This window comes from Dipodomys merriami, unplaced genomic scaffold (genome assembly GCF_024711535.1).
Source record: "Dipodomys merriami isolate MVZ:Mamm:240054 unplaced genomic scaffold, mDipMer1.0.p SCAF_12, whole genome shotgun sequence".
Lineage (NCBI taxonomy): Eukaryota > Metazoa > Chordata > Mammalia > Rodentia > Heteromyidae > Dipodomys > Dipodomys merriami.
This window is the reverse complement of record NW_027202493.1, coordinates 27,779,607-27,795,039: the sequence shown is the minus strand read 5'-3', so window position 1 is coordinate 27,795,039 and position 15,433 is coordinate 27,779,607. Positions and strand designations below refer to the sequence as shown.

Sequence of the window (15,433 nt, the reverse complement as noted above, 5' to 3'; positions counted from 1 at the left end):
TGTGCCAAGAAGACCTAGGGTTTCTCCTATTCCATCCTGTAATGTTTTCAGAGTGTCTGCTTTGACTCCGAGGTCTTTGTTCCATTTGGAGTTGATTCTGGTGCAGGGTGATATATAAGGATCTAGCTTTAGTTTTCTACAAGTGATTAACCAATTTTGCCAGCAACATTTACTGAAGCGCTGTCTTTCTTCCATTCTATTTTTTTTAGCTCCCTTATCAAAGAGGAAAGAAGGATGGCCAATAGACACATGCAAAAATACTCAACCTCCCTAGCCATAGAAGAAATGCAAATCAAAACAACATTGAGATACCACCACACCCCAGTTAGAATGGCTATAATCAAGAACTCTAATAACAACAGATGCTGGAGGCGATGTGGACAGAAGGGAACCCTACTGCATTTTTGGTGGGAGTGTAAAATAGTTCAACTACTTTGGAAAGCAGTATGGAGGTTCCTCAAAAGACTCCATACAGAGCTCCCCTATGACCCAGCAATCCCACTTTTGGGCATTTACCTGAATGATCACAAACAAGACCATACTAAAGCTAAAGTTTATTGCAGCATTATTTACCAAAGCTAAGATATGGAACCAACTCAGATGCCCCTCAGTAGATGAATGGATCAAGAAAATGTGGTCTATATACACAATGGAATTCTATGCCTCCATCAGAAAGAATGACATTGCCCCATTTGTTAGGAAATGGAAAGACTTGGAAAAAATTATATTAAATAGTGAAGTAAGCCAGAACCAAAGAAACATAGGTCCCATGGTTTCCCTTATTTGCAATAACTAGCAGAAATGGTCAGATAAGTTGATGTTAAGTGAATGAACCCCAAGTTAAGGACTCAAATGTTCTTTTCTTTCTTGATATTGTGTCTAACATATTTATAAGATATTTCTTCGTTGCTTTGTATGTCCCTCCTCCATGGTATAACCCCTGTTTTCACTGTATTTGCTTTTGGTATAATTTGTGGAGGGGAAGGGAAAAAAAACAAATTGTTTAAATAGGGATACAGGTGGACCCATTGCATCAATGAGATGTACAAGATGTTATGTTGAAAATGAACTATACATCTTTGGCGCGGGGGGAGGGGGGGAGGGAGGGGGAGTATGAGGGTAGGAGGGGTGGAGGGGATGGGGGGTGGTAAAGGGGTGGAGATGGGAAGGGATGGGATGGGGAAACAAAGGAGGAGGCAACAATGCTTGATAAGAAATGTACTCATTACCTTGCCCATGTAATTGTAACCCCTCTGTATGGTATTTTCACAATAAAAATAATTTGTTGACATTTTATTGTAATTCTAATTTTATCCTAATTTTAAAAGTTTGTGTTGGAACCATTTATAAGAAAATCTCAGAAGACTCCTTGAGCTTGGTTAAACTGTTCTTTAGGTTTTTAACTTGTAAAAGAATAATTTTCATTTTTTTCTTTGACTTAGTTGCAGGTCTGCATTGTTTTACCACAAATATGTAAATTCTATTTCAAATTAACAACCAAATATATAAAATATCATACATAGCTGTTATATATCACACGTATATTTGAGAGTAAGCAAAGATAGCAAAAAGTCATGCTCTTCCTAATATCTATAGCATGAAGAACTATGGAGAGTGGGTGATTTTTACTTTGGTTGCTTGCTGTTACTTTTCTGTATCTGTGATGGAAATACTGGAGAGAACTTAAAGAAGTCAGTGATTTGACTCATGGTTTCAGTCAGTGGTCAGCTATTTCTATTGCTTTAGAAGTGAATCAAATCAGAGTCTCATGGCAGCATGTAGGGAAGGAGGGTGTTCGCCTCATGTGAGTCAGGAAACAGTGTACTTCTATCTTGTAGATTTTATCCTTTTCCCCTTTTAATTTCATCTGAGTCCCAGCTGTGGGATAGTCCTGCCTACACTCAATAGAGGTCTTTTCCCCTTAGTTAAACCTCTCTGAAAATGTCCTGTGAGACACCGAAAGGTGTGTTTTACTAATCACCAAAGTGTTTCTCAATCCAATCAAGATGAGAGTCAAAATTAAGTACCCCACTGGGAGAACACTGTTAGGCTGCCACACCACAGAGTTTGTCTGAAGATGTGATACTTTGAGTCAGAATCAAAACTTAATTATGGGTGCAACAGGCAACATGGACTTTGTGTCTAGTTTTCTACTACTTGGATACTGAACACATTAAGTTTACATTACTCTTAGGTAGCTCTTTTACAGGGGGGAGGGGTCTACAAACAAACCAGACATTTGCTGCAAAGGGACACATCACTATAGCTTCTGCTACAGTATCATTCTTGAAAAGATGGAGATTCCTCAAGACTCCACATAGAGCTCCCCTATGACCCAGCAATCCCACTTTTGGGCATTTACCCAAATGATCACAAACAAGATCATACTAAAGCTACCAGCACAACTATGTTTATTGCAGCACTATTCACCATAGCTAAGATATGGAACCAACCCAGATGCCCCTCAGTGGATGAATGGATCAAGAAAATGTGGTATAAATACACAATGGAATTCTATGCCTCCATCAGAAAGAATGACATTGCCCCATTTGTAAGGAAATGGAAAAACTTGGAAAAAAATCACATTAAGTGAAGTAAGCCAGGCCCAAAGAAACATAGGTCCCATGGTTTCCCTTATTTGCAATAACTAGTATATGTCTGAGACAAGCAGAAAAGGTCAGATAAGATGGTGTTAGGCAAAATGAACCCCAAGATAAGGACACAGTGGTTTTTTCTTTCTTGCTATTGTTTCTAAAATATTTATTAGGTGGTTTTTTTTGTTGTTGTTGCTTTGTATGCTCCCCCCCCCCCATGGTAAAACCCGTCTTCACTGTATTTGCTGTTGGTATAATTTGTGGAGGGGAAGGGAAAAAACAAATTGTTTAAATAGGGATACAGGTGGACCCATTGCAACAATGAGATGTATAATACGTTGTGTCGAAAAAAGAACTTTACAACGTTGGTGGGACAAGGGTGGGGATGGGAAGGGATGGGAAGGGGAAACAAAGGAGGAGGCAACAATGCTTAATAAGAAATGTACTCATTACCTTGGTCATGTAATTGTAACCCCTCTGTAAGTATTTTCACAATTAAAAAAAGGCAAAGGGTCTAAGCCTCTAACTTTCTCTTATCTTCATCCTATGCTATATAACAGCAATGCAATTTATAACTAGAAAACACTCAGGATATATGTGGAACAATCTGCCAGGAAATACTGGAACTTGATTAAATTTGCTGCAGTTCTCTTCTCAAATTGCTTTTTTGCTTTCTCCAAGTCTAACTGAACCATTTGAAAGTTCAATTTATTTGTGATTGGTTTTTAATTCCTTTACTAACTGTGCTCTATTTCACTAGATCCCTGTGTCTTCTCTACAACTGCAAAGAACACAGATATAAAAAATATCTGGGACATCAGTCCCCTTTCTATGTATCATCAACAAGAACAAAGTAATTTTTGAAAATGAAATGATAATACATGCGGTATTTAAACCACATTTAAAATATTATATTCAAACTTACTTAAAAATATGTTTCCAAAGCTAATCCTTTCCTTCCTTCATTCCTTCCTTTCTCCACCCTTTTTATTCCTTCTCCTCCCTCTTCCCATCCTCTCCCTCCCCTTTTTTGTGTGTTTCATTATGTGGCTCAGGCTGGCTTCAAACTTGTCCTCTTTGCCCTCTGAGTACTGAGATTGCAGGTATAAGCCAACATACCTGGCTTTCGTTTCATTTCATCTCTGTCTTTCTCCTTTAGACATAGAGGAACATTATTATTTCCATCACAAAGGATGTAAGTTAAAGAGAAAATCCTTTTTAAAATGTATGGGAATTGCAGAGTACAGTGGGTCATGCCATGCCTGTAATCCTAACTATATTGTTGGCTGAAATCAGAATTGTAATTCAAAGTTAGCCTGGGCAAAAAGTTTCTTAAGACTCCATCTAAACCAACAAAAACCTACAGGGAACACAAATAGGAGTTTGAAAGACCAGGCTGGTCCAGGTAAAAAGAGACCATTTGAATTACTGTAGCATTATTTACCATAGCTAAGCTATGGAACCAATCCAGACAGATATCCCTAATAGATAAATGGATAAAAAAAATGTAGAATTTATACACAACGGAATTCAGTGCTTCCATCAGAAAGAATCACATCACCCATTTGTAAGATAATAGAAAGACTTGAAAAATCATATTAAGTAAGCCAGACTCAAAGAAACATAGATCCCATGTTTTCCCTCATTTGTAATAATTAGTATATGTTTAGGATAGTCCTAGTAGATGATCAGAATAGCACAAAAGCTATGTGCACATGACTATAAGATAATGCTAAGTGAAATGAACTCTAAGAGATGTTTTTTCTTTGTTGTTGTTTTTAATGAACTATGTGATTTCTTTTTTCTTTTGTATGTTCTTCCCTCTTTTTCACTGTATTTGATTCTGGTACCCTGGGTATTTTACATATGTTTATCTGAATTTGGGAAGGTGAACAAGAAAATGGTGAGAAAAAGGACAAAGGACAAACCAATGCAACATCCATACTCACAAGACATTATGTTGGAAATGAACTTACAACTTGGTAGGTAGGGATTAGCGAGGAGGCAAAGTGGAAGAAAAATGAGGGATGTGGTAACAAGTCCAACTAGAAATGAACTCACTACCTTACATATATAACTGCAACCCCTCTATACATCACCTTGGCAGTAAAAATTAAAAGAAAAAAAAGAAAACAATAATGAAAGCAAAAAGGGCTGGCCAGAGATATGGCTCAAGTTGTAGAACACCAGCTCATCAATTGCAAGGACCAAAGTTCAAGTGTAACAAGACAAAGAACCCCAAACTATGTGTGTTTGTTTTGAGAGTCACAATTTGTGGGAATCTGATTTCATGGGACGGAACACAGGGCATTTTAGAGGTTCCACAGACAATACTGAACCATGGCTGCATGTGTGTAACGTGGACCTTCATCACACCCAAAAATATAGCTGTCTATTCTAAACTACAAATTTCAGTAGACATCAAGGAGGAAGAAGCACAGAAGAGTACTAATGTGTGAAGGCAATATTGTACATTTAGCTTTACTGATGACTCTGAGTTAAAAACAAAACAAAACACATTATTTTGAAGTAAAAGATGATGCTGAGAAATGAGACATACTTTCTTATATTTGCCAGTCAGAGTCAGATAATTCAGAAGTTAAGAAAATAATTCCAAGCTAGACAAGACTTTTGACTTTCTAATCGCAATCCCAGCCTCTGCACAAGAGGGTAAAACTACAATACAAATGAAGTTACTCAAATAAATTTGAAACAAAGGATGAGTACTGAATATTAGTGGCCAAAAGACCAAAGATTTTTGTGTCTTAAAAACCTTCACATATGGAGAACCCCACCAGAGAGAAAGCAAAGAAAATTTACATCATAGCTCATCAGTAGATTGCTCAGAGTTTTCAATACATACAAGATAAAAAGCATCTATATTAATGGCATTCTTTCTGCTCTGAGCTATTAGGGAACAAGAGGAAAACCTAATAATCAGTGATAAGAGACATATCAGTGTAACATGCTGAAATTTAATCAGGACTAATATGCTGATACTCTGTGTTGCATTTTCTCTGGACTTAAAAAGCTTATTTTAGGTACTCAAATACAGACAATTTCCCAAAATAGAAATTTCTTGAAACATTTATCAGATATTTAAATGAAACTTAAAATTTAAATTTACACAGCACAGATATACATACTCATTTTTAGGGGCATGTAAAACTTAAAAGTAAGATAATAAAAATTTCAAATATAGAAAGTACCATTTCAGCATAATTTATTTTTGTGCTTGTTTTACACAAGATTTTTAAATACATGACAGTGAGTATGTTTTACAACCATTGTTGCTTTCTTCTTTAAGTGCAGATATTGATAGAAAAATGGATTAGATGCAGTCTACTTTTTCCACAGTTGGATGATTTTTTAGAGAATTATAAACCATGAACGTAAAATGAGTAAATTTTGGAAGTCTATTGCAGGCAGCACCTTGGGAAGACAAAGTGACAAAGTTGTGTGACTTTATCTAAATATATATATATATATTCATATATAATCACATATATACATATATAATACACACAATCAATACACACACTGTTATTTGCCTGGATACTAGATATTCTTTACATATGTCCAAGTAAGTCACATAGAAGCATATTAGGGAGGCCTAGTACTGTGTAGTTAATAGTCTAAGACAAGAAAGAAGAAGTAATTACATAACTTCTCTAGATTCACCCTAAAACTCTTCCTTGTATAACTGCTTCCTATTAGTTCCTATTACTTTGCTTTCAGAGAGGCAGAGAAAGAGAGAGGGAGAAAGAGAGAGAGAAAAAGAAAAGACAGAGAAGAGAGGGAGACAATAAAAGGAGGGAGTGAGAGAGAGGGAGAACAGGAAGGAGGAAGAGAGAAAAAGGGTTGTCAAGATGTTTCCTATATGATCTAGTTCATTTACTTTTCAAACAATGGGGTTGGTAGTCCCATTTCCTTCCATTGTTATTATTTCAAATATAAGGGACTAGTCAACTTTAAATTCATTTACAATTATATAATTAGCATTTCCATCCTGTTAAATCTAACTTGAGACTTCTATGGTTTATTTCTTAAGAGAGAATCAATGAAACTGACTTATTTTATACATTAAGCCTTCCCTCCCCATAAGTTCCATTGACTTTTGTATCTTAGTACTTTAAAAAGAATAAGGAATTCCTGAAACAAGTTTCTCAAATACAGAAGTGTGGGAAGTAAAAGATCAAAGAATAATAATAAGCAGTCTAACCTAATAAGTCATATTGATCAGTAAGCCGTATATCTTCCCTATCTGAAATCTCACTAATGAGAATCAGCAGTGGTTAATCTTAAAATGCTTTGAAATTGTGATAGGCTCATATGGAAAGTAAATGAAGCAAACGACATGCCTCAAATACAGAGCAAAAATAAATCCGCTAACTTATTCAGTTTACTAACTAATAATACATTTTTGTTCTTAGGAACACCAGAAAGATTTGAATGGTTGAAATATTTAACTATTGAACAGAAAAGAGGTAGAGGAGATTTTTATCTCCATGTACTACTGCTCCTAATTAGTAAAAGCATTTGACTACATTAGCCCATCAACATATAATGGAGCATTAGCTAAACCTCCTTTAAGACAGTTGTGACAGATAAGAACTAATAGCTAAAGATGAGATCTTATGATCTCCTAATAGTCAACTACAAAGCCTTTTGGGTAAAATTATTTTTATCACTTTATAGCTCTTGAAAGACCACAGTCTACTCAGGCTAGTCCCCTTTCCTACTGAGTATAATGTAATATATGTCAATTGTTTAAGATTGTATGATTTATAACAATTTAGAAATTCAAGGAAATACAAAATACAAATACAGCTTACCATAACTTCCAATCACATTGGCACATATAACAGCCCCAAAGAAGTTTGGATAATACTTCTGAATTCTTGAAATCACTTTCTGGCAAGCTACAGTTGGCTCCTCTCCATTTCTCATGTATTCTACAGCTTGGTAACTGAATTAAACAAAAATAAAGCCTTTATTATCAGAGAATAAATACTACAAAGTGTGTTACATGAAATTAGAAATTTAAAGGCTCAAAACTGTTCCATTTGCCCCAAAGAGATACATGAATAGAAGACAGTAACATCTCCTCAAGTCATAAATCAAGGTATGTAAACTTTGCTACAATGTAATGTGTTCAACTAATCCACCATTAACTTCAGATAAAGACTATCATTTTTGTCTTTGGCTGAATAGATATTACTAAGTAATAATAGCTGGTAGTTACAGAGGATTAAAAACTACATTTGTATGAGAAATGGAGATACAATACATGGAGAAAATACTTTACAGGATCAAATATGCAGTTATAGGAATTAATCATATACATTTATCAATTACTCAGTAGCTTTATAGGAATTATTTAAATAGATCATAAATATTTTCGTCTGTGAAGGTAAACCGTCTTCCACAGGCTTACGATTATTAATTGAAGTTTGCATATGCAATTTCTAAAAAGTACTTATGCATAACAATTCAAATTATATGATTATTGATTTTTTTTTGTCCTAAAGGAAAATGTCTCTTCTTGATATCTCTAAAGTCCAGGAAGGTGAGAAGTCACACCTTGGTAGAAAACGTAGCAGTATGTCACCATCCCCGGTGGCAGCAGCTGCTCCTGCAGTATCATCAGCGTAGGCCCCGGCTCCAGGAACTGGAGAATCTCCTACACGACTGTAAAGAATTTAGGATAGAAAAATTTAGGATAGAAAGCTCAAGTTTAAACTGATAAATCATGTTAACAGTTGTTTCAAAATAGGGGATTTCCACATAGCCACTTCACCAAAACACAAAGAACAAATCTTTTCCAAACCTAAATTATGTACGAATTTGTTTCTTAGATGTGCAATGTCACAGAATGGAATACACAGAACTAGATTAAAATGGTATTGGCCAGATGCTAGGGGGGAAGTGGCCAGATGCTAGAGGTACTTAATGAGGTACTTAGGGAGATATTGGTCAAAAGACACAAAATTTCAGTTAGACAGGAGAAGCATATTCAAGATATTTATTACAAATACGACAATTAAGAATATATTGTATATTTAAAACTGTTAACACAGTAGACTTTACTTGTTCTGACCACAAAAGAACTAGAATTTGAAGTAATCAATAAGCTAAACAGGTAGGTTGATTTCAAACATATGTATCTGCATTTCATACAGACAGAAAAATATTGTAACATATCCCATAAGTACAGTTACATGCCAATTTAAAGAAATTAATTAAAAATAAAAAGAAATGTTATCATCTTGTTATATGTCAAGATTTATAGTTACTACTCTACTATCACCATTCTTTTTCATCTAATTTCTGGATGAAATTTTAATCTATTTCTGCTTCCTATGTAATGTTTCTTCTTGTAATAAGCCTACTTGACATTTTTTTATTACTTCACAATAAAATCAAGAGCTCCTCAGGATGACCTAAAAACCTCTTGACTTCTGCTTCAACTTCTTGAAGCTTTATCTTTTATTATGTATACTATGTGTACCTCCTGTACATACCCACGCAGTTTCTTTTCCAGCCAGCAGAAGTCTGGAATCTGAAATGTGCATTACTTGTATCTGTTAGTGCTGTTGCCTGTATGTTTCCCTTCTCTTTCAGTGTACTCATGTCTCACATCTTAGTACCACTTCCCTGGAGGTTGTTAACAACTCAATACCTTGAACTACAAAGCACTGGCTGGTACTCCTCCTTTGGCTCTTAGTGGGTACTAAAATATTTTCTTCTGTGTTGATGTTCCTCAGCTAGAGGTGTGCTTTGTATTTTGTATCCTGCATAGCACCTCACACACATCACTTGGTTTTCAATATATATTTGAAAGAGCTGTTCTAATGGAAACACTAACCCATGTATTTTGAATTTTATACCATTTGTAGATGTACCAGCAGCAGTCTGTCCCAATTTATGAATTACAACCATGCCTAGGAGTAAACAGAAAAAAAAAGGTAAGTGCTTAATGTTTACTGCAAATATAACCAGGTAACTGAGCATAGTGATTGTTTCAGTGTAGATGTTTATGTGTCCAAAAGTTTGTGTACACAAAACAATGAATGCATTTAGGAGATGGACCTTTAGGAAGCGACGCGTGATGGGAAAACCCATGAGTGGGCTTAGTACCTCTATAGTAGAGACCAAAGACAGCTAGCCACCCTCTTCTACTAGAGGAGACCTGGCAAGAAGGTGTCATCTGTGCGCCAGAAAGTGGGCTCTCATACCAATCTGTCAGTGCTTAGATAGCAAGACTTCTCAGCTTCCACAACTGTGAGGGATAAATTTTTGTTGTTTGTAAGTCTGTGATACTGTGTTTTAAAAGCCTGAATTGACTAAAGAAATATCTAAAGACACTGTCTCATTAATTTAAGGTAGAAGAAAAGAGGAGATTTGAGAATGCTGAAATCTATACCAGTGGTATCAATCTCTGAATTTTAATGACTTAGCTGTACAATGTCAGTTGATAGCCCATATCTTCATTCTTCATATTGGTCAGTTATAATCACCAACATAAACTAATATAGACTGTCAATATTATAGTTTGGAAAAAAACTTATTGAAAACTAATATGGCAAACAAGCTAGAAATATCAAAGCACTAAATATTAAATATTTAAAAATCTTCATGTATTGGATTCTGGGTTTTTTTGTATGAATAATTTATCAAACTGTATATACATATATGTGTACATTTGTACATATATAAATGCATATAAGATATAATTAATGTATGTATGAAATCTATAAATTTTATGTATATCATGACTATGTTTGTGTATATGTGAAAAAAGAGGGAAAGAGTGAGGAAGACAGAGAGAGAAAATCTGGTAGTTAAAATAATTAAAATCAATTCTGGCACTTGAGTAATGATAAAGATAACTAAATGTAAATCCTGTAAAATGAATAAAAGGCAAGAATTACCAATAGTATCATGACCATGAAGCTCTCCTGTTACTTTATGGGTGGGCTCATTCAGCTTTGAAATACCAGGTGGTTTGTAAGGTCCACAGTGTTTTGAAGGATCTGGAACAACATTCTGTAAATAAGATTCAAGTGTTGTTCACAAAAACATGTGCTTAAAAATTGGCAAATATTTATTAATCACTATATAAAAGTAAGATAACCCAAAGAGATCTAATATCTCAAAGCTTCTAGATAAGTTAATTGAAAATGTGAAAACTGATGAATATATATATTCTTACCTCCCCCCTAAAAAATAAAACAAAAGAAAATCTAATATGTATACATACTCTCCAGTGATTTGGTTGGCACTTCCGAGCAAGCCAATTGGAATGAAGAGCTTCAGAAGCACTGGTAGATAAGTCCTCATTGATAAATCCCATACTTTCAGCAAAAATGGTGGCTTGAGATTAAAAAGAAAGGCCGGTCTTTTAAACAAAACACGTGTAATACAGGCGTTTTAGGTCAGCTGCTTCTTAAATGGGATACCCACAGACTTACAGAATACATGAAGACTTCCAAACACATTTTTGGACACAAAAAGTTTTAGGAGAATAGATTTCGGGATTTTCAATGTCCACATGTCCTTCCTACAAGTGAATGGCTGAGAAAGCTGGGCTGTACTATGGCTGTCTCTATGATTACTTTACCTTACCGTCTCCATCCTTACACTTTACTAAGAAAAAGTATACTTTGCACCAATCCAGAATCCTACTGATCAAACTATGATGTAAGGCCCAGGGCACAGAATGTTTGAGACACTGAATGAAGGGACAGCTGGATTCAATGAATGAGTAATATCCTTTAGCTTGGTGCTTTGCAATTATATACTTTCAACAAATGGAAAGAAGCCCACTAGAGCTGCTAGATAAATAAATCATTAAAATTATTTTTGATTATAGTCTACTATATGATTTTTGGCAGATAGCTTGGAAATAAGTGACACTGCTATAGTAAACTTCTGCCCTGTTTTGTTAATGTTAATAATGCTCTCTGGGTCTTATACTTATAAAAATGTAATACAGACAGAAAATGTGGAATCCCGATTCAGTGGCAGTATTACTCATCTACAGATAATAGAGTATTTTTAAAAATTCACTCTAAAAGACAGAGAAGGACTTAGAAGTAACCTATACATGCATATATATTACCTATATTAAGTAAAACAGATAGAATTTGAGCTTAGGTCTGCTTTTCTTTACTCCCTTTTTTTTTTTTTTTAATAGTAAGCCCTATTTTTCAGTGAACACTATGAACAAAAGAAGAAAGCATTAATTTTAGCTAAAAAATACCTGACTCTCCCACTAAAAGTGTGTGTGTTGTATGTTCCAGTACTTTCCGTGCCACACCAATTGCATTTTTAATTCGTCTAAGATCTCCTACTGCGCCGACATTCATAACAGTGCTGAAAGAAAAAAAAAAGCAGTCAGATTTACTAAGATATTTTCAGAGGATCATTTTGGATAAAAAAATTATTACATGCTTCTTAACAATAATGTTTTGTAGGATAAACACTCCATGTATGTAACGAAATTAAAAAAAAAAAGTAAAAAATGACCATATATTACAACAGCACTAAGGTGGCTCAGTTTCTTCTAGCTCATTCTAAATAGAAAGCCTTATAGTTCCAGGTCAAGGAAATTTATAGCATTTGTACCTGGTAGGAAACTGACTGTTTATAGGGTCAGAGGCACATTTTTAAAGGAGTTCTCCCCATTCTGAGGAGACTACCACTTTCCTGAGCTATTTCCACTTTTAGGGTATTTACTTTTAAGGTAAACCCCTTTTGTCTGAAAGAAGGTTAACTACAATCAGCTAGGAGTCTTGACCTGTGACAAAACTCACACGTTGTTTCACCTTACTTTTAGAAGGCTACAACTACAAATGGATCCATATGAACTGCAGACAAAGGTATGAAGGGTGCTCTTACCCATCCATGATCAAGGCATCCAGTGTAGTCTCCCCAAGTTCATCAGGACTTCCTCCAAAGCCCACAGAGCCATCGCACTGCTCTCTCTCACACACAGCGCAGCCGCTCTCAACTGCATCCAGGGCAGAACCTCCAGACAGTAATGTCTGCCATGCTGTCAAACCCAACAATTCCTGTTTAACATTTTTTTTTTCAATATCAAAATGCAACAGTCCAAGAAAATTCTCAGACTCCTATATTTTTTCATATTCTTATTCGCAAATTGAAGTTATGACAGATTAATCAAATGGCACAAAAGTGATACAAAGGAATTAGGGATAGAGACTAAATTATACCACTCGTTACTATGAAAAACTCAAAGACTGGTGAGTGGTACAAAGTGAGTGCTTTTTCACTTTCATTGATTTCTTCTATGTAAGAAATGAAGCCAGTGTCCTCTCTTTTGCTTTACAAAGTACAACTGAAAATAATCAAAGGCAGTTAAATTGAAGCCTCTATTAAATCACAGTCATAAACATCTGTACCATCATTATTACTATCATGTTTTCTCTGACACGTTTTTTTGCTATGTAAGTAGCCTAGACTAGCTTGCAACTCACTGTGTAGCCCAGGCTTGCCACTGGCCTGCAGCTCATCTTCCTCCTGGGGTTACAGGCATGCACCACTCATTAGATTATCAAAATATGTATAATTAATACTTACAGCCAGGTAACACCTATCACACCAAGTTTCAGTGAAACTAAACAGCAAGTAAACAACTGCAATGCAGGCTTCATATGGACTCGAGCAATTTTCATAACATCTTTTGAGTTGGTACTGTGCAATTACAATCTTCATCTTAAAAAAAGAGGAAACAGAGCCCCCCAGGTTAAGTACTAGGGTGGCCTTTCTTGCAGCACTATGCTGTTTTGTGGTCCCCTCCATACTGAGTGGGGAAGGTCTTCATGGACGATTTCTTCCAAGGCAGGTGCCAGTAAGCATTAATTATCAATATGGTTATCTACAAGCCTACAAATAGATTCTTAGATGTTTCCAGCTTCAAAACAGGCAACTTCCAAGGCACTCCCCGGGTTCCTGAGCTTTGTTCTAGTCTCATTATTGCTTGTCTTTCTCACAATTTGATTCCTCATTTTCGCTGTTATGTATCATATAAGCATCATATGCCTATCACATATAATTTCTGGAGTAAATTCTATGCTCAGAGTCCATATCGTATCAGCAGACTCAGACGTGGGTGGAAGGGTCTGAAAATTGTCCCATACTAATAGTATGAACTGAACAGAATTAAAGAAATAGGCAGAATACTATGGTAAAACGCAGGAACGGGACAATATCAAAGCACTGAAGATGGTATGAGTTAAACTCAGATTGGTCAAATGAGAGCAGTAAATCCGGGAATACTTCCTAGAAGAGGTGATATTTTAATGATCGGCAAAACTCCCTGACTGCCAACGGGAATTACTTAGGGAGCTTTAAAACAATCACACCGACAGACAACGAACAGACGCCAAACACCCGGGTCCCAGCATTTAAATACGACAGATCCCAGGAGACAGAGGTTAAAGGGTAGACAGAAGGCATCTTGAGAAATGAGGGGGAAATCACCCAAGACAGCAACGTAGACCCCATTATTGGGAGTACCCAGAGAGGGGCCCTAGGAGTGGGGGTCGGCGAGGCAGGTGGCGTGGGCAAACACACGGGGTGAGAGGTTAAAGTTCAACAGTGTGGGGTGGGGGGGGGGTGGAGGAGGGGGACAGGGTGAAGATCACTGGCAGAGGGCGCCAGCGTGCAGGCAGGGCTGGAAGCTGGGCCTGCCGGGAGCCCGGAGCTCACCCCCGGCCCCCACGACTTCTCTGGGCCCGGCGGCCTAGCAGGCCCTCCGGGACCTGCGCGCTTGGGCAGCGCCGCCACCCAGCCCCGGGGCCGCCGCTCCGCACCTGCTAGGGTTGCATTCTTAAAAGGCCAAGTGTTGAGGACCAGAGGGAGAGAGCTGGAGCCGCGCACCAGGGCCGGGCCGAGCAGCAGCGGCACGAGAAGCAGCGGCAAATTCGACTTCCGCGCCATCGCTGCCAGCGCGACCAAGGTCGCAGGCTGTGAGGTCAGGCGCCAACCCGCCTGCCTGAGCCCGGGGCCCGCGGACCACGTGACCCAAGGCCACGCCCTCTCCAGCCACGCCCACTCCTTAGCCAGAAATGGGGCGGGGAGGCGGGCTCCCTCAAGTCTCGCGAGACGTGGCCTTCTCCTGGAGCTTGGACGGGGTTGTGGATCTGCTTGACCTGGTGGTGTTCTCTCCTGGCTGTGGGTGGTTTTGCTTAAATGCCGCGCAGATTTTGTTTTGGTTTCACTTTATTTTTTTCAAATAGTCAACCAGGTTGCTGCTTTCCCTGACTTTAAAGGTAGATTAAGCTTCCCCTTGGAACATAAGTGTGAAGCTATGTCATTATTGTAGACTCGTCACACTGGAATGGACGTGTGTGGATTATCAGGGCCCCAGGAACCTCATGCAATGGCTCGGGATGGTTATTCAGATATTACATCTGTGTCCCCAGAAGATGGGGTTGTGAAGTGTGCCAAGCCTAGAGGAAGAAGCAGAAGGGGAAGGGGAAGAAAATAAGCACCCTAAAATTGCTCAGAGCTCTATAATGTCTTTGGGGAGTGGAGGTGAATTGCACCTTGCGAAGACCAGATCCATGTTAGATGTGCTCTCCTCACAGTTCCTGTGCTTTCTCACCTCAGCTTTTTGTAGGACGTCCTCTGAACCTGAGCTGGAAGAAAGAAAGAGCATCTGGGAAAATAGAAATGCACCCTCTTCCATAGCCCACTGAAGTGTTCCTCACCTGTAGGCAAGAAAGAACTACCTCAATTCTTCTTTTACTTTTCTTCTTCCTCCTCTTCCTCCTCCTTTTTCTGCCTGGCACCATTAAATAATGAATAAA

General features: G+C 37.5%; 1 protein-coding gene across 1 annotated transcript; it reads right to left on the bottom strand.

Annotated features, from left to right (window-relative positions):
- Positions 1–5,800: 5,800 nt before the first annotated feature.
- Positions 5,801–14,603, bottom strand: Aga (aspartylglucosaminidase). The gene is made up of 9 exons (XM_070016447.1): positions 14,435–14,603; positions 12,498–12,651; positions 11,860–11,972; positions 10,858–10,970; positions 10,529–10,643; positions 9,463–9,538; positions 8,178–8,285; positions 7,430–7,563; positions 5,801–6,026 (listed from the first exon to the last, which is right to left on the bottom strand). Exons 1-9 carry the CDS (start codon positions 14,559–14,561, stop codon positions 5,926–5,928), a joined length of 1,041 nt encoding a protein of 346 aa, XP_069872548.1. The 5' UTR covers positions 14,562–14,603; the 3' UTR covers positions 5,801–5,925.
- Positions 14,604–15,433: the final 830 nt, after the last annotated feature.

Excerpts from the sequence above, each read along its gene's own strand:
- Aga (XM_070016447.1), bottom strand. The coding sequence starts at position 14,561 with ATGGCGCGGAAGTCGAATTTGCCGCTGCTTCTCGTGCCGCTGCTGCTC. Across the intron at positions 12,652-14,434 it reads TAAGAATGCAACCCTAGCAG|CATGGCAGACATTACTGTCT; the intron begins GTGCGGAGCGGC and ends TGGGTTTGACAG. Across the intron at positions 10,971-11,859 it reads ACTTTTAGTGGGAGAGTCAG|CCACCATTTTTGCTGAAAGT; the intron begins GTATTTTTTAGC and ends TTTAATCTCAAG.